Here is a 22,216-nt window from a genome sequence, read left to right on the forward strand (position 1 = left end):
CAGCTTGGCTTATATTCACAGTTCAATCTTTAACTGTTTCTCTCAGCTGCAAAATCATGAGTGTGTGCACAACCTTTTTCTCTCCAAATCTTGAAACTGCAATAATTGCCAGCCTATTAAAAAAATACATCTGCCATATGAAAGTAGTTTCAGCTATTCTGTGTTAAATGAGTAATTATGACGTTGGGCTCTGGTGGCACATGACATGAACTTGGATACATATTTGAATATGGAGCATGTCAGGTTCATGTGGTTTCAAATATTGAGAAATCCCTTCTTTGTGTTTATTGATATTTTTTTCATGGTCTGCTCTGTTATTTGGTTCAAAATATCACATGACAGATGATCTCTCTGGTACACATAATCCATGTAATTACAGTGAGCGCTGCTTCTGTCAGTGGTGGTGAAAAAATCCATACACCTTGGGGCGCCTAGGCAGTGTAGTTGGTTAAGCATCCTACTCTTGGTTTCAAGGGTCATACAGTTGAGACCCGTGTCGGGCTCCCTACTTAGCATGGAGTCTGCTTAAGACTCTCACTCCCTCTCCCTCTGCCCCCCACTGTGTGCATGCTCTCTCTCTCTCTTAAATAAATAAGTCTTTAAAAAAATCCATACACCTTATTTCTTTTTTAGCCTCTGATATTTTCTATTCAATTTTACTCTTGCTTTTATTTAAAAACTTGAGTTTGAATGGTTTCCATTAACAGATATTTTAAGATGACAGTCAAGTCTAGGATTCTGCCAACTTGAAGCTGAACACAGCCCCCCAGCCCTGGAGCTGGATATGAAATCTAATTTCAGGCATGGTGCAATGCAGGGAGGTGGCTGATTGCCCTTGTGACAACATAGCACAGTTGATAAGCACTAGTTCTGAGGCAGGAGGAGTGTGTTATTTAGCTAACTGGTGACCCTGATTGCAGTTCTACTTGGGGTGCATCTCACAGAGCCACACAGGGTAATTAAAACTGCAGGTTCATTATTGGTGAGGTCATCCCATTTTGGTCCCATTACAAACTAAGGCCTGTCTTCATTTGTTATAATGAAAGCCAAATGGCAATTCATTCACTTTACTAAAAACTATATCCTCTTTTCCGCTTAACAGAAATGTACATATGAGTATTAAAGGATAGAAAGAATCAAAAGTCACTCTCTTCTGTTAATGAAACTTGCTGTAGGGCTAGTCTTGGCCTGTGGCATGCATTTGCCATTCCCAGACTGCGTGCTCACTCAAGTTCCTCTCAGCCCTGTAACCCATTGCTATGTCTGTCGTGATGGCAAAGACTGGTAGGTTAGTCATGCCTGCCCATTTTTTTCCTCAGAGGGGTTAGAATGGTCTTAAGTACAGAGAAGGAACATGTTAAATATTCATCTGGTTTAATTGAATTTAATATACAATCCTTAAGATTAATCTGAAGTTTTGGAGTCATTAATGGTTCATTTTTTCCATAGCAGAGAATTTATTTGCTATTATCTAAGATAGTGAATTATTTAAGTAAAAAGGGAAAGTTCTTTCCATGAGATGGATCTCAGCAAGCTGTTGCTGCTTTCATTTGCATATGATTACTGATTAAATTAGGAATGTGAGTAAGAGGAGTGGCAGTCTGAAGATTTGAAAACTTAGGTTATTAGGTGTTGCATGACGTGTTGCAGCCTGGGATCTGACACTTGCTGAATGATCTCTGGTGCACTGGTGTGTGCATCGGTGACTTCAAATTTCCATTAATATTAATAATAATGGTTGGATATCAGCTTAAAGGACGGACAGTAAATCAATTAATGTGTAACATCATCATATACTTTGATTTATAAACATGTACAAGTAGATTGTTCTCTTCTACTTTAGTTTCTTCTGTCACTTCTTCAACACTGAAATTTAATGGTGTACTGGGGTGATTTGTATATTTTTAAAACAGTTTCTGAAGTGTTGCCCAAAATACTGGTGGTTTTTAACAAATCAGGTGATCTCTAAATTATTGAACAAGAATCAAGGGCTGAAAAAAAAAAAGAATCAAGGGCTGTATACATATGTCAGCCTATTTATATTATAGTACTATTTTCCACCATGGTTGATTTTATATTTTGAAAGGTTACTGAACTATTAAAATATAGAAGAGCATGGGAATATCAACATCTGCCTACCTACCACCTATTTTATCAAATGTTACCATTTTGTCATACTTCTGATTCTTTAAAAATCAATAAATAGACTTCCAGTTTCAGCTCAGAGATGTAGAGAGCTGCAAAGATGTGCCTCCCACGCTTACAAGAAAAAATCTGGACAGATTGGAAATTGACAGAGAACTGAGTTTGCAGAGCAAACAGCCATTTAAAAATCTGGAGAGAGGGATTTTCTGAGACATGAGGCCTGAGCATTTGCTTACCGGAGGCAGAAGCCACCAGACACCGCAGAAGTAGGTAGAAAGATCAAACTAAAAATTTGACAAATGGCTGGAGGCTGGTTGTGGGCTAGCTTGAGAGTGTGATGCTCCCAGGGGCAGCAGAGGACTAGGAAAGTGTCCTGTGCTTTCACAGCCTTTTCCTGTAGGAATCCTGCCTGGCTCTCACAGGAAGGACTGGGGAAAATCTGAAGAAAACACCTGGTGCAAGCTGGAGGTGCTGGCTTAGGGGCCACTGAGAAATCCACTCAGATCAGACTTTTCTCCCTTAAGGAACAAAAGGCTTATTCTGCAGCGGGAAGGATGGGGTCTGAGGGCACTGGTGAAATAGCATTGCAGCTGGGGGAAGAGTTCCATCCAGCCTAGCCCCCCCACCTCACCTAAGAAAAGTCTTAATCTTAGGGAAAGGGCCCCAAGGCTGTAGGCTGAGAATGTTGGAGGGTTCCCAGTGCAGCTGGGGGTGAGGATGGGGGAGCTGGGTTCCTGGTCGAGGGGCAGAAGCACTTGTGGAGGCCAACTGCCAGACACAAACCTGCTTTGCGCTCCAAAGATGGAGGCTTAGAGGATTCACAACCCTCCCCACCCTGCCAGAGCATGCTAACCAGCCTCCAGGAATAACAACAGTGGATTACAGCAGGGAGAACTGCAAGAGACAGACTCTGGGTAGCAGCACAGAGGGAAGCCCCAAAGCCAGGAGAGGGGGCAGAAACAATCCCTAGAAGAATTTAAAGTTTCTCGTGTCTATAGGAACAGCAAACCTCAACATGGCCCAACTAAACCTCTACCTGAAGGTCTCATTTACCTCAGTATCTCCTGCTCTATACAAAATGTCTGGCTTTCAACCAAGAAGGGAAAGACATGCCAAAAGGCAAGAAAAAGCATTCTGAAGAGACAAAACAGTCATCAGAACCTGACACAGAGGGGCGCTTGGGTGGCTCAGTCAGTTAAGCATCTGCCTTTGGCTTAGGTCATGATCCCAGGGTCCTGGGATCAAGCCCCACATTGGGCTCCCTGATCAACAAGGAGCCAGCTTCTCCCTCTCCCTCTGCCTGCTGCTCACCCTGCTTGTGCACACGCTCTCTCTCTCTCTCTCTCTCTCTCTCTGTCAAATAAATAAAATCTTTATTTTTAAAGATTTTATTTATTTGTTCATGAGAGACACACACACACACACACACAGAGAGAGAGGCAGAGACAGGCAGAGGGAGAAGCAGGCTCCATGCAGGGAGACTGAGGTGGGACTTGATCCCAGGTCTCCAGGATCACACCCTGGGCTGAAGGCGGCGCTGAACCACTGAGCCACCTGGGCTGCCCAAATAAATAAAATCTTAAAGAAGAAACCTGCCACAGATATGACACAGCTGTTGGAACTATCAAACTATATATACATGTACATTACCTATCTTATCCCACTGGGTACCCTTTATGTGCCAGGGGCCATTTTAAGAATGGTCTTAACAAGGTCTGTGCTCTTAGCATACGTTCTAACAGAGGAGAGAGAGTATAACTGCAGACAAGCAAAAAAAAAAAAAATTACAGCTAGTGAAATATGCAACGAAGAAAAAGAGGAGGGGAAAAGGATAGAGTGGCTGACTGTTGGAGTGTGTGGGCTGTTTTCAGCCAGAGTCATCAGAAAAGGCCTCTTGGGGGAGGTGAAATTGTAGCTCACACCTGAATGATTAGGAGGCTCCTGCCATTACTGAGAGCCATCTAAGTGGAGGAGATCAAGTGCAAAGGCCCTGAGGCATGAACAAGCTTGCATCCCCTCAGTATAATATTAATGCTCTGGAAGGTAGCAGTGTTACGACAATGTTGCTGATGAGAGCAACCCCTGCAGCTGTGTCACTGCCAAGGCTAACCTAGGGAGGAAGTTGTGGGTGGGTTCTCTCCTGCTCACATTCTTTCTCTCTTTCTTTAAACACATACAGAAATTACTCTTCTTTCTCCTCATTTTGGGGGACCAGGAGAGTCTATAATACCTTTCTTATAACCACTTCAGGACCTGGCACAGAGTGAAAAGGAACTTGAATTTGCTGTTGTGAGTCAAAGCCTCATTATTTATCCAGTAAAAGTGTATTATTTATTCCTCTTCATAATTGCAGAGAATGTGCATTAATTCCGTTAATCCTCACCCCCACCCCCAACCCCCGGGTAGTGATTATTCCTATATTACAGATGGAAAAACTGAGGCTTGGAGATGAAGATTGCAAATTCCTTAAAGGCCAGCCTTGGTATCTAAACCCCAGTAGCCTGACTTTGTGTGATTGGATTGTAAGAACTGAAGAGAGGGGTAATAGAGACTCATGAAAGCAAAGTGAATACAGTTGTTTAATTCTTCTGTTAAGTCAGTTGACTGGTGAAACTGCCTGGGGAATTGGACTTAATAAGGACATGGTGCACCATCTATCATTTGTTCGTTTGGTATGAGTGCTTCAAAACTGATGAAAATGGGTAGTTTAAATAGTTTAATATCCCAGTTTCCTCTGCTGTCTTACTACTACATATATAATTACATAATATGAACACTGTGGGGACGCCTGAGGGGCTCAGCGGTTTAGCACCTGCCTTCAGCCCAGGGCATGATCCTGGGTCCCAGGGTCGAGTCCCACATTGGGCTCCCTGCATGGAGTCTGCTTCTCCCTCTGCCTGTGTCTCTGCCTCTCTGTCTCTGTGTCTCCCATGAATAAATATGTGAAATCTTAAAAAAATATGAATACTGTGAAGGCAATATTGTCTGGCACTTGTCTACTGAGAACATTCCGGAAATCAGCATTTGTGGTCTCTATGACTTAGTTACTATAACTGATATCAGTCTACTGTTTTATTTATTTTTTGTTTTTGTATATTTTTTTATTGGAGTTCGATTTGCCAACATATAGTGTAACACCCAGTGCTCATCTTGTCAAGTGCCCCCTCAGTGCCCATCACCCAGTCACCCTATCCCCCTGCCCACCTTCCCTCCACCACCCCTTGTTCGTTTCCCAGAGTTAGGAGTCTCTCATGCTCTGTCACCCTCACTGATACTTCCACTAATTTTCTCTCCTTTCCTCCATAATCCCTTCATCTTTCACCTGCTCAAATGCTTTTTATTTTTTCTATAATGCTTATTGTTTGAGAATAAGTAAGTCATAAAAATAAACCTTAAGGGGCGCCTGGGAGGCTCAGTTGGTTGAGCTTCCAACTCTTGATTTCGGCTCAGGTTGTGATCTCAAGGTTGTGAGATTGAGCCCCAAGTTGGGCTCTGTGCTGGGTATGGCGCCTGCTTAAGATTCTCTCTCTCCCTCTGCCTCCCCACCCCCCACTCAGGTACACCCTCTTTCTCTCTCAAAAAAATTAAAAATAAACCTTAAAAAGCACATATTTGGAGAGGTAGAGCTTTACATTGGATGAAGAGGATGATTATATCCATTGGTTTCTGTTTTTTGCCATTAGAGGAAAGGAAAGAACTTTCCCACGAGCACCTCTCTTGACACATGAAAAGGTTGCTGGTGTTCAGTAATGAAGCATTCATTAAAGGAAATGTAACCTGGGTGGAATTTTCTCTGAGTAGTCATAATAATTGAGCACCTACTGTGTGCATAGTTCTATTTTCTGTACCATTCATGTGGTATGATAAGCTGGGTGAGAAAAACAAACCTCTATACACTTCCCACAGACCAGAGAAGTTAAGTAACTTGCCGAGAGGAGCACAGCTAGTCAGTGCCAGACCTGGATTTGAGCCTCTAGGTGGCTTAACTCCAGCTTTCCAAGTGCTCACTCCTACTCCTACTAGGTTACAGGATATCTGGATGGCCTTGGCTATATTAAAACAGCAACAACAAACTAAACCATAATTAGCATGAAGAGGGTACCCAGATCTGTCAGATTCTAAGAACCTGCTGGGAATCTTCGCTGAGCTGGATGTTAGGCTTCTGTGAGTTTTTATTTTTATTTATTTTTTAAAAAGATTTTATTTATTTATTCATGAGACACACACACACACACACACACACACACACACACACACAGAGGCAGACACACAGGCAGAGGGAGGAGCAGGCTTCATGCAGGGAGCCTGATGTGGGACTCAATCCCGGGTCTCCAAGATTATGCCCTGGGCCGAAGGCGGTGCTAAACTGCTGAGCCACTAGGGCTGCCCTTCTGTGAGTTTTTTAAAAAAGATTTTATTTATTTATTTATTGAGAGAGAGAGTGTGTGTGCAGGGGGAGGAGCAGAGGGAGAGGGAGAGAATCTCAAGCAGACTCCCCGGACTCCCCGCTGAGCATGGACCCTGATGCGGTGCTCAATCTTACAACCCTAAGATCATAACCTGAGCCAAAATCAAGAGTTGGAGGCTTAACTGACTGAGCCACCCAGGCGCCCTGAGGTTTTTTTTTTTTTTTTTTTTTTTTTTTTTTTAATATGCAGCCATGTTCAGTTGGAACTCCCACCTCCAATGAATGCCTTATGATGGTACTTGAAGAAGGGAAATAAGCATATACATTTTTGAAAAGTTTCGTCAAGTATATTGATTTTTAAGAATAGGTGCAATTAGTAGTTCGTATTAGTTCCAAGAATTATGTATCCTGTAATGCTTTGGTTCCGTGTAAAGCACTTTAATATCACAGACTTTGTAGGCTCTGCTGCTTTGACAGTATAGGAGTCGAATGTGGCTGGTAGCTTTAAACATGCGCAGGAACTCAAGTGTTGATTCTGCCCCCACAAGTGGAAAAATGCTTTGCTTTAATTGAAAAAACAGGCTGTGTCTAGCCTTTGACTCCCTTTACATTTAATCTGACTACTCAAGAGTTTCTGGGAGGGCGGGGAGAGAGGGAGCAGGATTCGACCCTGTTGTTCATCAGTTAGATCCTGAAAAATTTTGGAATGTGAATTCTGACGGTGACCTCCCACTGCTTCTTCTCCCTTTTGTGAAGGCGAAACAAAAACACTACCTAGGAGATTCTGAAGCCAGATGGTGGTGTAGCCCAGACTTCTCAAGCTCTAACAGTGCCCTGTTGCAGGGAGGAGGGGGGGGCAGGGGGGGGGGAGTGTGAGGGGACATCTTGTTAAAATGCAGATTCAGATTCAGGAGGTCTGGGCTGAGGGCTGGTGCGTGGGGGAGAGACTGAGACTGCAGGGCTGACAAGCCCCCAGGGGATGCTACTTTAGTACTCCTCATGGAGAGGGCCCTTCTGTCCCCGGCCCTCTTCTGTCCCCGGCCCTCTGTCTCAAGGCCATGTTGATCATCTGAATCACCTGGGGAGTTCGAACAGCATAGCTTCCTAGCCCTCAGCAAACTGAGTGAACTAGAGTCACTAGGGCTGAGGTTACGCAGATATTTGGGGTGGGGGCAGTTACTGATGTGGTTTGATAATCTGTTAGCTTTGTCCCTTTTTGGCCGTGTGGGGGTGGGGATGGGTTGGATAATGACAACTTTAAAAACTTCACTGTAGGAATCAGATTGAGATGTTTAAAGACAAGCTTTCTGACATCCTAAGAGCTTCCTGTTTGACCTAAACTCCATGAGAAATCTTGACAGCCACTCCCCTTGGAAGGGAACTGGCTGGCTCTTGATGATTGTGTCCAGACTGGCTGAAATCAGAGTGTGGAGAAGAGAGTGAGGACTTAATGGTTAGTTTGCTGACCTGCTTTGCATTAGATAATGTCTGTGGAGGCTCCCGGAGTGAGTCCAGGGGAGCCGGGGCCCAAATATGGAAAAGAGGAGCCATGATGATGAGGTAGGAGTTGAAATTACCATTGTGATTGTTTAAAGCATTATTTCAGCACTTTCCCACGTGCCTGGGTATGGGGTTTTATTTTTTGTGCTGCTCAGAGGGCTGGACAAGCTGAGGGGGGTGGTGCTGGGTGACAGCTCTGCTCTCATGCAGCACCGACCCGGTCCCTGGTGGAGTCTTTGAGGGTCACCCCTTTCACAGTATGAGTTTTTCTTTTTTTGATAACTGAGACTCTCCAGCAACTGAATTTTTTGTATTTCTGAAATCTTATTATTAATCTTTTCCCCTGAGATCATGTAGGAAGGTGAGACACCAGGGAGAGATGATCTTCCCAGTGTTCCTTGATCTCTTGTGTCCCTTTTAAAAAGTCCCGTTCTTTGAGACCAAGTGTTTCCCATTCTTGTTGCATTTACAATTTTCTTTGCCCCAGCTCCCTTACTTGTCTGAGTTTTTTTTTCCTTTTTTTTTTTTTTTTTTATAAAGGGAAATGCTGTGATCAGAAAAAAACAAAAAGCTGGGTGGGGGAGAGCCAGAGGCAGGTTCCAAGTGACCTGGCTCTGACCCACACCTGCTTTTCCTACAGTGACTTCAGGCCCAGCAAGGAACACGGGCGCCCACAACGTGTGAACCCTGTGAGAAACCCCTGAGCCCTGGCCTCACTGAGCACTTTGCTTCTCTCTGCTCGAACCCTCCCTGCTGCAAAGACAAGGCTCTAGGACGTAGCCTGGTGGGTGAGACAGACCAAGAAACCCACTTTTCTAACCTATTGTGGTGTGCACCTAGTATGCCAAAGGAGCTGAAGAGAGGGGACCTTAGAGCCTGAGCAGGAGAGGAAGGAACAGAGGAGGAGAAGACGATGGTGAGAGTGACCGAGGAAGTGTGAACAGAGGCATGGAGGGGGAAGAAGTTTGAGAAGTATCTGGAAGGAAGCCTTGCCAGGGAGTAAAATAGGAAGTGGAGGTGGGGGTGGTGGTGTTGGGAGGGTGGGGGGCATGAGGTGGGGAGGTGACAGGGACCTTGTGCATGTTCCTTTGTAAGGAATTTGGACCCTAGAGGTGATCAGGATGCATCAGAGGAAGGATTTTAAGCAGAGGCATGTTGCCATCAGATGTAGATGGAGGAAGAGTTTCTTTAATAGGTAGATTTCTTCTGAATGAGCATCTGCCCCTGTGTAGCTTATTTTAAAAATAGCTTTATTGAGATCTAACTTGGATACCATACAATTCACCCACTCGGAGTGTCCCATTCAATGGCTTTTAGCATATTTACAGAGTTCCATAACTATCACCATGATCCAGTTTTCGTATGTGTCCTTCATGCCCCAAAGAAACCTTATGCCTGTTTGCTGTCACTCCCCACTTCCAAGCCCAGCCCTAGGCAACCAACCACTCATCTTTGTAATTTCTCCTTTTTCTTTAACATTAAGGGGAATGTCTTCCGTGAGTGTATTAACTTGAAGGAGTCTCTTTGCCAGATTACAAACTCTCACTTTTCCCAGCTATTGCTTGACCCGTTCCCGTCAGCTGTGATGCTTGTTCGCTCATGTAACGGGCAGGCAGGTAGGGTGGCCCCCCAAGGGCAGGGTGTTCATCTGCTTGGGGTGACGTCAGAGACCTGTGTTCTTCTCGGCTCTCCTCCAGGGTCTCATTCTGCCGGGAGCTTCACCCCAGGGCTGCTTTCTCTGTGGTTGTCAGGCAGCTGTAGGATGGCATCTCCTGGCAGTGGGGCCCTTGGCTTACTTGCTCGCGGCTGGCATGCAGGACTCCTTTCCTGCAATCTGTGTGAGCTTAGTTCCTGTTGTCCGCCAGCCCAACCAGTGATGCCTTAGAATTAATTAATCTGCCCCTCTGGAGCTGGGAGGGGGCTCCCTGGGGGACGGGTGGCCACCTGTGACCCACCAATAGTTGGCTCTGCTGGGGAAGGAGGAAGGGAGCCGCCGCTGCCGGGTAGGCTTGTGAAGAATGCTACGGGAGTGTGTTGGAAGCTGACCCTAGCTTCCTGTCTCTGCGAAAAGCATCATTGATTATCTCACCAATTCTGGAGTTTGTACGAATTTGGTCAGGGGGTACCCTCAGGTTTACCTTTCAACAATGTAATAGTGTGGGCAATAGTGGGAATGGTGGTAACATTAACCTATGGGAAGTGGAAAGGGAGGTGGACGGGGTATTGGGGTGACGGGGGGCCAGTTGGTGGGATGAGCACTGGGTGTTATGCTAAATGTTGGCAAATTGAACTCTATTAAAAAACTTAAAAAAAAACAACATTAACCTATGGGAGAAATAAATGATTTAAGTCTCATTAGAAAACCTGTTTGCTCTAGGATAGAAATGTTTGAATTCATGACTAGTAGTAAATACTAGAAAATTGTTCTTTTTTAAAAATTTTATTTATTTATTCATGAGACACACACACACACAGAAGAGAGAGAGAGAGAGAGAGAGGCAGAGACACAGGCAGAGGGAGAAGCAGGCTCCATGCAGGGAGCCCGACGCGGGGCTCGATCCCGGGTCTCCAGGATCATGCCCCCGGCTGAAGGCGGCGCTAAACCGCGGAGCCACCCAGGCTGCCTTCGAAAATTGTTCTTATCTAGTTACTAAGTTAGCCCCTTGGAATCTCTCCTTGGGGGTGGTTGGGGGGGAATGAAATCTTGTCCCAAATATGTCAGTATTTGAGTTACTTTGTGAACTTGAAATTAACAAAAATGGACTTTCTTTCAAGTATAATTCACGCTTCACTAAGCCAAGTAGACATTCTGCCAGTTATTTGGACTTTATTAAATTTTGCTTTATGTGTAATAAAAAAATTCAAGGTAGGCCTCTGCTTTGCAAAGTAACTTACTTGATTAGGAGCTGTATTTTCAAGTCTGTTTTGGAGTGAGGTTTGTCCTCATGTAAGTAATGAGCGTTTGCTGGTGCAGCTCTTTAATGGTGAGAACGGATGTTGAAGAAAGCAAACACCATATGCCCTTTGTTTCCCGTGCATGTCCCCTCCTGGAGGCTGGGTGGAGTGTTTCAGCTGTCTCGAATAATCTCCATTTTGCTGTTACTGCAGACTTTGCGGTTCTCCCACTCTTCTCTCCGATGTTACAACTTCTTCCTCTTCCTCCTCCTCAGTCAGAAAGGTTCCACGTTCTCAAGTGCCAGAGATTGGATTAATTTTGAAAAATGAGTTTCCCTTGATTTGTGACAGAAATTAGTGCAGAGAATTAAAAAAAAAAAACCACCCAGTGTGAATGTGTAGTGGGAGGGGCAGACGGGTTGGGTACGGGACAGGATGCTTAGAATAATTCTGCTGCCAAGTGAATCAGAGAGACTTGCAGCTCTCGGCGAGCACGGAACATACTCCTGCCCAGAGTTCAGGCACAGTCAGCCCGAAATCACCACTGCATACTCCACAGAATGGACCTTTCAGCAGCCAAAGCCCCTAGTGCTGCAGACACGCCTGAGACTGTAAGTAGGCCGTGCATCTGGTTTGATTGCTCTTAGCGCTGCATCTTTTGTAGCCTGTTGCCCGACTACTTCTTTAGGCTGGGAGGAGGCACGATGGGGAATTTGGTCCCAGCTCAGTCCTTCCTCTTGAGATGGTGAGCAACACTGTTTTCCACTCAGACCTGGGTCTGTTTTCTGGTTTGTAGCAGAAGGGAATTGCTTTCTCCGGGCGCTCCTCCGTGACAGAAGTGGCTTCTAGTTGAGGCCCTTTAGTAGCAGCATCCGTGAAGATTGTGGACGGCTCTATCGTCTGGTGTGAGGGCTCTTCCCTTCTCCCGACTGCGATCACTGAGTTTTGTCCAGGGGACACCCCAGTCACGGAGCCTCCTCCCCCACTCCGTGCCCCGCAGGCAGCCCTGAGGACAGTGAAGTGTCCCTCTCTGGGACTGGGGAACATTTCTGTGGCAGCTGGCAGGTTTGGAAGCCTGGGATGCAGGCAGGTGTAGAATCCAGATTTCCTGTGGTGGGAAGGAGAGAAGAATGAGATAGAAGGCAGAACAGAAAGTCAGCCTGAGGTCTCTTAAGAGCGCTGTCCTGCTGCTAGATGCCGGTCGAGGTGGGCGGGCAAAGCTCAGATCCTCACTCTGCTAACTGGGCCACTAACGAATCTCTCTCCTTGCCTTACCCTTCCCATCTGAAAATCACTGTCTTTGCACTTCATGGGATGCTGGATTGTTTGAGGTCGTGAATGTGAAAGTAACTAGTACTTGGTAGGCATTTGCTAAGTTTAGTAATTTTGCCCTTCGTACCCCTTCTTCTTCCTTAGTGGCACATGGTACCATCAGGGATGCTGGGCTCTGCCCCTGTGTTGCCATCCTGGCTTCTTTCAAGGCAGCCCTTGTGGCCTCCAAGCTCTCTTGCTTGATGTCATAGATTTGATAGCTTTGTTCAAGACCAGAGCCCCAGGTTGCCCCTTTAGCCCAGGTCGTGTGACCCCCTAGGACAAGGAGGTCTCAGGAAGAAAGTGTGAGTGGATCATGCTGGGTCTCAGAGGTCCTTTTTGAGTTAAAGATCGTGGGGACAGGGGCCCAAGTCAGGAGGCCATGTTATGAATCCTAGGGGGTCAGGGCTAATTCAGAAGAGTCATTTTTCATTCAGTTTTGAGTTCCCAAATTCTGGATACCTATATTCATTTAGGGCAAGGGAGAAGGAAAAAAACATCTCGAAGAAAACTGCTCAGCAGTTCATCTGATTTCTGATTCCCAAGTACGTGTAGGGCACTGTCAGGGTGACACATTCTGTCTGGTTGTTTCGGCTAACCTGCTCGTGGGTTTAGGTATCCCGCATGATCATCAGCCAGTTCCCAACAGACACACTCCCATTATGGGTGTGTGCCTGTTGAGGGGACTTTCTAGAGCCTGTCTTGTTAATTAGCTTTACTCTGTGCTTTATCCTTGCTAACTGTGAGTTAATTGCTAATAAGAGTGTTTTCTTGTCAGTCACAAGTTTCCACCCCTTTCCTCAATTGAATTTCTGGTATTTCATCTTATATTTAGGTGAAAATCGTTTGCCCTCAGCCAGCCAGATTCCTCAATAACGGTCTGCGAGCTCTAACACGTTGCTAATTTTTATCAGTGATTTTGGAGTCATTGTTATCATCTGTACATTTTGGTCTACAGGATGATACAAGAACACTTTTTATTTTAACTGGCATCGAAATCATGTATCACGGCATACCAGCCTTCAGTGGCTCTCCGTCGCTCTTGTTTGAAATCCACTTTCCCATCACCGGCTGTGCCTTGTGTAGCCTGGTGCACCTACCTTCCCAGCCTCGTGGCTGTCACCTTCACACCTGGCTGCTGCCCTGTCCTGCTGCTAGCCCCAGGCACTTACGGTGCCCCCCTGCCAGGAGTGCCCTTTCTCTGGCTCTTGCTTGGCCGGCTTGCTCTGCTTTCAGGTGTTGCTTGGAGAAGGCCCTAAGCCATCTTATCTTTAGGGACTTCCTCCATCTTAAGTTTCCTTTCTCCCTTCCTGTCACATCACCTTATCTATTTCTCGCAGAGCACTTATATCACAGCCTATAAATCCCTGGTGGCCTCACATTTGTGTGGCCCTCGCTGCCTGCCCCACTGGCATTTCCGCCCCAGTGCTGGCAGAGGCCTTGTCTGTCTTATTCCACTGTCTCCCCAAGCCCCGAACTCAGTTCTCAACACCCAGTAGATACTCCACCAAATTTTCTTAAATGAATAGAGGTTTTGGACGATTAGTATCGTGGATGACTTTTAAGTAGTCTGTGGCTGCAAGCTGATGGAGACAGTTCCATCTCCTCTGTGCTGGCCCCTCCCGGCCCCATCTGCCTCTGTCGCCGCTCTGGCACTTTGGGAGCACTCCAGACCTCGGGGCCCTGTTTCCCACTCCTGGCAAGCTGGTGGCTGGTATCCGGAGCAACCCTCTAACTGTTTGAAGCATCATTTTTGTTCTCAAAATGAAAACCACCTGTCTTCAAAGTGAGTTGCTTAAAACAAATACTTATTTCTTTACCGAGTCCTTCCTCCCCTTCTGCCTTTCCCCACCTCCTGCCAAGAATAATGGGAAAACCCTCCTATCTTGGAGAGTGGTTTTCCCTCTGGTCAGAAATCCAAAGCTGGAGGATTTATGACCCAGGGTGCTGAGCAATTGCTTTCCCCTGCCCTGCTGCTCTCAGATGTTCACACTGTTCTCCCGAGGGGCTCCCAGGGGTCCTGTGATGGGGGCTCAACCTTGGTCTTGCCCCACTTTGCACTTTGCCTTTAAACATCCTTCTTCCAGGTATGGAACCTAGCCCAGGGCACCACGGAGATGGTGGCAGGGCTGGGGACAGTGTCTGAGTAGTGTTCCATGGCAGGCTGCTTGCCAGCTCACCAACACCTCATACCACCTCCAGGGAGAAGCTACTATTGCCTGCATTTTAGAGATGGTGCAGTGAGGCTCAAGGAGATGAGGAAGGTTTTAAGCAGCCAGGATCAGAACCCAGGTTTCTCTGGCTTCCGAATCCTGTATTATTTGTTGGTGTTCTCAGGGTATCCCAGGTTTTGTTACCCATGATCTTCAGGTGAAAAAAAAAAAAGCTGGCAACTTCGTGTAGATACATGTTTGCATATGTGGAACTGCAACAAGTTTCCTGAAATAATAGTTGCCTTCACGGTGCACGCTGCACTCTTACATTCTCCATTCTATTTAAAAAATGCTCGTCAGCACATAGCAAGACTCTGTTCCTTTTTAAGGCCAAGAAATATTCCATTGTATGTATATGCCACAGTTTCTTTATCCATTCATCCGTCGGTGGACACTGAGCTGCTTCCCTATCTGGGCTGCCAGCGGCTGGGGGAGGGGGAAATGGGTGGTGCTGCTGGGGTATCAAGTCTCCACCGTGCAGAATGAGTCCGTACAGATGCCTGTTGTACAACACGGTGCCTATAGTTAACAGTACTGTACTGTGCACTTCACACTTTGTGAAGAGGGTAGGTCTCAAGTGTTCATGCTGCAACGGGAAAAAAAATACCAGCGAGGATCTTCTAAATGGATTGCATGGCTCACTAATTGGTGGCAACTTATGGTTTGAAAATAGTCTAAAAACACTAGCATAGGGGATATGTGCGTGCTTATTTTATGTGGAAGCCTGTATGAAGAAAGCTACTTTTAAAAATGCTTATCGTGGGACACCTGGGTGGCTCAGTGATTGAGCATCTGCCTTTGGCCCAGGGCGTGATCCTGGAGTCCCGGGATCCAGTCCCACATCGGGCTCCCTGCATGGAGCCTGCTTCTCCCTCTGCCTGTGTCTCTGCCTCTCTCTCTCTGTGTGTCTCTCATGAATAAATAAATAAAATTTCTTAAAAAAAATGCTTATCGCAGTATAACCTACACATAGAAAATGCACATGAGACTACAGCTTGTTGAATTTTCACAAACCGAACACATCTGTGTAAACAGCACCAGATCAAAACACATGCCATTGCTTTAAGCCTCTTTGAATCAAGGCAGGCAAGGAGCGCAATAGAAAGCAACGTGCCCTCCGTTTGTTCCGAATTGTGCACATGCAGCTCACTTGATAGAATCTCTCTTTTTAGGGTCCCATATTTTGTGTGTCCAGTGGCAGGGCCTGCCTGGTATTTTAGGTCTAACAACTCCCGAAGGAGTAGAACCGGGCCTCTGTGAGGACCATCTGAAATGGCCACAAAAGGAGGCTGAGGATGTGCCTGCTCGAGCGTGCACAAGGAGAAGGAGGAAGGAAGAGGAAGAGGAAGAGGAAGGGCCAGGGCCCCACAGTGGGTCTGGGAGCACTTGGCTGTGCGGATTTATGGTGATAGTAACCCAGACGGGTTTTACTGCAATGGGGCGGGGATGGGGGTGGTGGGGGTGGTGGAGGGAACTTGTGATTAGAATTCCAAGCCCCTAGAAGTCCACTGACTTTTGTGTAAACTAAAGAACATTCGCCTCTCACAGTGAGTACTGATCTTTAGAGGAAATTCTTAGCACACTGAATCAAACTTTCTCTTGGCAAAAGACCTGCATGTATCTCAGTACAAAAGCCAGCCAGATTAACTCTGCTTTCATGATGTATGGGTTCTGTAAGGTCATGCTGTTGGACAGACTATATCCAATTCCTCATAATGACGTGTGCAGAAACGAGAGGGGGTGAATACTCGAACGTGCTCTTAAATGTTACGTGCTGTTACATGGTTTTATTAATCTCTTTGTGAGCCACATTGATAGCTTTTAGACTGCAATCGCTTCCTTGAATCAGGGACTTTGGGATAATAATAAATCCTTTGTCTTTGTTGATTAGATAAGCTCGTATTCATTGTTCATTTTTGTGAAGGAGACTTTGAACTCTTACACATTTGGTGTGTGTTTCCTGGTGTTCTGGACCTATAGTGTTCACTATGGGTTTGTGTTTAATTCTGTATTTGTTGTGGAAGAAAAGCCCCGGGGCTGTAGCAAACACACCGTGGGACAAGAGGGAGCACCCCACTAGGGACAGGGAATGAGCATATCTGACTTACCATTCCTTTCTTGGTGCCCAGTGTTGGGCCACTAAGCACTTGATGAATGAATGGAAGGAGAGAGGAAAAACTCCTAGGTGCGGTTTAGTGGTGTGTACTATGTGCTTTGTCCCTTCTGTCCTAGCCTATGACATGGATACCTCATGTCCCTTTTTGCCCAGGGACACTTCTGGTGTATTCCTGCTATCCTAGCATCACCCTCTCTCACTCTGAGGTGTCCTGGTTCCAGTGATAAATTGGTTCACTCTGAGAAGACATGAATAGACATTTTTCCAAAGAAGACATCCAGATGGTCAACAGACACATGAAAAGAGCTCAACAGGGCACCTGGGTGGCTCAGTGATTGAGCATTTGCCTTTAGCTCAGGTCATGATCCTCGGGTCCTGGGATTGAGTCCTACATCGGGCTCCCTGCAGGGAGCCTGCTTCTCCCTCTGCCTATGTCTCTGCCTCTCTCTCTGTGTCTCTCATAAATAAATAAATAAAATCTCAAAAAAAAGAGAGATGCTCAACATCACTGACCATCAGGGAAATACAGATCAAAACTGCAGTGAGGTATCACCTCACATCTATCAGAATGGCTAAAATCAACACAAGAAACAACAGTGTCAGTGAGGATATGGAGAAAGGGGAATCCCCATGCACTGTTGGTGGGAATGCAAGTCGGTGTGGCCACTGTGGAAAACAGTACAGAGGTTCCTCAAAAAGTTAAAAATAGAACTACCCTATGATCCAGCAATCACACTACTAGGTATTTACCCAAAGAATACAAAAATACTAATTCAAAGGGATACATGCACCTGATGTTTATATCACCATTCTCTGCAATAGCCAAATTATGGAAATAGCCCAGGTATCCATCTACTGATGAATGGATAAAGAAGGTGTGGTATGTACACACACACACACACACACACACAGGAATATTACTCAGCCATATAAAATGAAACCTTGCCATTTGCAATGATATGGATGGAACCAGAGAGTATAATGCTAAGTGAAAGAAGTCAGTCAGAGAAAGACAAATACCATAGGATTTCACTCACATGTGGAGTTTAAGAAACAAAATGAACGAGCAAAGGTGAATAAAAGAGAGGCAAACCAAGAAACAGAAAACTGTAGATAACAAACTGGTGGTCACCAGAGGGGAGGTGAGGGCAGGGAATGGGTGACATGTGATGGGGGTTGAAGGAGTAAACTTGCTGTGATGAGCCCCGGGTGATGTGTGGAAGTGCTGAGTCACTGTATTGTATACCTGAAACTAATAGTATGCGGCATGATGACTAACGAACTTGCATAAAAGCTTTAAAAGAATTAATTTGCTCTCAAATATTCTGGTTTGGATAGACAGATGGGGAAACTGAGGGCACAGAGAGGCCACATCACTTCCTGATGCCACCCAGCCAGTAAGAGGTAGTGCTGGGATTCTTTCCTAAGAGTCTGATGTCACATTTCGTCATTCGATCACTAAGTTTTGCTGCCTCACAACTTAGGCCAAGGAATATGTAGTGGGAAGAAAAAAGCATTCTGTTTTTCAGTCTCACTGTTTAGTAAAAATTAACTGCTGTGATGTGTGACTCAGGGCAGTAAGAGTGTGCTGGTGAAGACCCATGGAAATCCTAAATGTGCTTTCCCTGGTGACGCTGGATACTTAGTATCCTAGAGTGCTAATACCATTCACATGTATCTGGTGCTTCATAGTTTAAAAAACCCTTTCTTTTACATTATTCTGTTGAAACTTCATGTATACCCTGTGAGGTGGGAGGCAGTATTTCTGTCTTACAAAGGAGGATAGGTGATCAGCAGGATGATGTGATCACCTGCTTGAGATTTTATAGCCAGAAAGAGAGCTGATCCAGGATTCACATCCTATTCTGCTTCCATCATCAGTGCATTCTCACTGTAGCAGAGGGCCCCCACAGTCAGACGTGCTTATGCAGCTATTTCAGGGGTGCTGCTCATGGGTGGTTAGAAAGTCCTTTGAAGACTCATTACTGGAACACAAGGTTTCGCAGCCTTGGCACCGTTGACGCTTTGGGCCATGTAGGCTATTGTGGGGGACCGTGCACTGTAGGATGTTGAGCAGCATCCCTGGCCTCTGCCCATGCTGGTAGCACTCCCCTCCCTTCCTCCCCCGGTTGTGAGAACAAAAATGTCTCCAGACAGTGTCAAATGTCCCCTGGGACATGGTTGCCCCTGGTTAGGATCCATTGGCCTAAGTTCAATAGCAGCATTTGAAAGAGGGAAAAAGACAACCTTGAAAATGTCAGACCTGTCATTTTCCTGCTTGAGTTTCTAAAGCATCAGAAAAACTATCAAAAGACCCACAAAGGGGCAGAAAAGGTGACAAGCAGCACATTTCATGTTGGATTTGGTTCCATACAAGAGTCTTGGGTCTCCCAAGGAAGGATACGATAGCCAGAGTTTTTTCAAGTTTAAAATCACACAATTAAAAATGTTTTTTTAATAAAAAAGTTAGAATAGAGATCAACTGAAAAAGGCACATATGCAATCTCCTGGGAGCCTGCTGCCCAGAAATAACCATGGTTCACACGATGCTTTACCTCCTCCTAACCTTTTCCAACATGCATATATAAATCTTCCAGATAGGGCCATGCCACGAATGCTATTATAATCAGTTTTTAAATTTTTTAACCTTAAGTGTGCCACAAATACCTTTCCATATCTCTGATATAGAGCAACAACATTTATTTTTTTTAATTTTTATTTATTTACGATAGTCACACACACACACAGAGAGAGAGAGAGAGAGAGAGAGAGAGAGGCAGAGACACAGGCAGAGGGAGAAGCAGGCTCCATGCACCGGGAGCCCGACGTGGGATTCGATTCCGGGTCTCTAGGATCACGCCCTGAGCCAAAGGCAGCCGCCAAACTGCTGTGCCACCCAGGGATCCTGAGCAACAACATTTAAAAAATATTTTTATTTATTTATTTGAGAGAAAGCACATGAGCAGGGGTGAGTAGCAGAGGCAGAGGGAGAAGCAGACTCCCTGCTGAGCAGGGAGCTGGACACGGGACTCGATCCCAGGATCCTGAGATCATAAACTAAACCAAAGCAGATGCAACTAAGCCACCCAGGCACCCAAGAGCTACATCATTTTCAATGACTGCATAGTATTTCATCATATGGTTACAGTATAATTTATTCACTTGGTCTCCTATTGTATACATTTGTTTCATTTCCAATTTTGTTTTTGGTATAACATGCAAAACTGTGATGAGGATTTATGTGTGTGTGTCCATGCCCTTCACAGCCTCTTTTTCGCCCCCCCTTCCAGAAATAAGGAAATTTTATCATCCATTGAACAAGATGCCTAATTCAGGGATGCCTGGGTGACTCAGTAGTTGAGCGTCTGCCTTCGGCTCAGGGCCTGCCTGATCCCAGGATTTGGGATCGAGTCCTGCATTGGGCTCCCTGCGAGGAGCCTGCTTCTCCCTCTGCTTAGGTCTCTGCCTCTCTCTCTGTATTTCTCATGAATAAATAAATAAATCTTTTAAAAAAAGATCCCTAATTCATAGTGTGCTGGAATATATTATATACCTTTGCCCCTGAAAATTATGGAAAAATGCATTCATAAAAATTCAATTATGAAAAAAAAATTCAATTATGTACTACTAGATGTGCAGTGTGGTATGGAAAATTCTTTGGTTTTCTGATTAAATGATGACTAATAAGAAGCCATGTAGGTTTCATGCCCTGTTCATGAAAACCACTCTTAAACTGTAGAGGGCTACTTCTTGAGTGGGAATTACAACACAGTAAAGATCACTGAATCTTCCTTTAAGAGTTTGCTCATTGCTGAGAGAAACTTAGGGCTATGTTCTCTTGGATTTTCATTGTTTGTGTATTTTTCTTATATGTGTTTAAAAATTATAAAATGAAAAAATAAAAAAATGATAAAATGATAAATTTGTGGCAAAATCTTTAAATGGTACAGAAAGGCGTAAAGTTCTCTCCTTTACTCTGCCTTTGTATTTTTTCATTCTCTAGAAATTTTCTATGCATATACAAACATTAAAAATGTGCAAAGAGGGGCACCTGGGTGGCTCAGTAGTTGAGCATCTGCCTTTGGCTCAGGTCGTGATCCCAGGGCCTTGGGCTTGGGTCCCACATGGGGCTCCCTATAGGGAGTGTGCTTCTCCCTCTGCCAGTGTCTCTGCCTCTCTCTTTCTGTGTTTCTCATGGATAAATAAATAAAATATTTTTTAAAAATATGCAGAGATTTTCTCAAAACCCCAAACAGGTCACCGATTAAACAGAGTAGGTGTAGGCACGGCAAGATGCGTTAACTGAAGAGAGCTAATCAGTGCCCTGTTTTGGGTTTTTTCAAGCTTTTCCTTCTCTCCTGCAGCTAACTGGTCTATTTTATTTATTTATTTTTTTTAAATGATCTATTTTACATGAGTCTATCTGTAGGCTACATGCCTAGCAGTGAAGGGGTTGGGAGTCTGTGCCCTTAGAATTCTCGTAGATATTGTGAAATTGCCCATCCACTGGGAGTAGCTGGACTTGTTGCCATTAGGCCTTGTTTTCCTGCCTGGCATAAACTCTGGCTTAATAAATCTGGAACACAAAGCTTGGCCTGATCTCTGGGAAAGACCATCAAGGTTAGGAGGCCATGGCCTTGGAAGTGCTCAGGGAATATGCATTTACTGGTTTTCTCCTGGGATTGGCCAGAAACTGGCTTTTGCTTTTTTCAACTATGGGGTAAAAAGTACGTGTGTAAAGCCAGGAGACAATACCCAGGCAGGCACCTTTTTGATAACATTTGATGATGTGTCTCAGTCAGAATCTATGTAGCAAACGTAGCAAATGCACCATGCAAATTTGTAAAATAGGAAACGTACATGTAACATGCTCTAATTATTTCATGATCATTTCCACCCCTCTTTTTCTCTTCTATGAAGTCTTTTCTGGTGTTTCTCCATCCCCCATCTTCATCTACTCCACGCAATTTTTTGCACTTTCCTTTTTAAAAAAATGATCTTGATGGCCAGTATTGCATTTTATTGTTGTATTGCCTTATTTTTGTCCAGCTCTGTCTCCCTGACAAAATTTGAACCAATACTTGGTCTCTAGTCTTCGTCACCCTCGTGTGGTGTCAGCACATATGTACTTTGATCGGCTGCTTGCTTTAGAATTGTCCTTATTTTATGGGGCCCCTGTGCCTGCTAATGGAGGTCCGTCCTTGGACAGCCCCCGTCGTTGGTATCCAGAAGGGTGCTCATTAAGTTCTCTGTCGCCTCACTTGTCAGAGCACTGCTTTCCCGCCTGGGGAAGGGCCCGGCAAGGTGCCGTCTCTTATTGGTTTGGTATTTGAAGCAGTGGAGGGTGGCAGACACTTGAAGATGGTTCTGTGAACCCCAGTGGGCACAGCAGCTGCTACAGCCCGGCCTAACAGTATGAAGGGCCTGTGTTTTCTGAGAAAATGCAAATGTTCACTCACTGCAGTCTTGGCCAGGATTTTTTTGAGCTGGCTTGGGGTTAGCCACCCCAAGGCCGAGACACAGAGAAGAAAGCAGATCTCAGGAAACCTCTCCTATATCAGTGAGCCTAAAACTGGGCCAACTCTTGGGGTGCACCCCCTTTCCCAGTGTTCTAGCTACTGCTAGGAG

General features: G+C 45.2%; 1 protein-coding gene across 10 annotated transcripts in view; it reads left to right on the forward strand.

The window, feature by feature from the left end:
- SH3KBP1 (SH3 domain containing kinase binding protein 1) overlaps positions 1-22,216 on the forward strand; it is a 339,190-nt gene that overhangs the window by 82,898 nt on the left and 234,076 nt on the right. Inside the window, exon 1 of one of the 10 annotated variants that reach the window (XM_077889073.1) lies at positions 11,394-11,559. The exons of the other annotated variants lie outside the window; for them this stretch is intronic. Within the exon in view, the coding sequence (XP_077745199.1) occupies positions 11,509-11,559 (51 nt within the window). The 5' untranslated portion in view covers positions 11,394-11,508. Of the gene's footprint in view, positions 1-11,393; positions 11,560-22,216 lie in introns of those variants that run through there. 10 annotated transcript variants of the gene reach the window in all.

The sequence above is a fragment of the Canis aureus genome, chromosome X (genome assembly GCF_053574225.1).
Source record: "Canis aureus isolate CA01 chromosome X, VMU_Caureus_v.1.0, whole genome shotgun sequence".
In the NCBI taxonomy this organism is placed as follows: domain Eukaryota; kingdom Metazoa; phylum Chordata; class Mammalia; order Carnivora; family Canidae; genus Canis; species Canis aureus.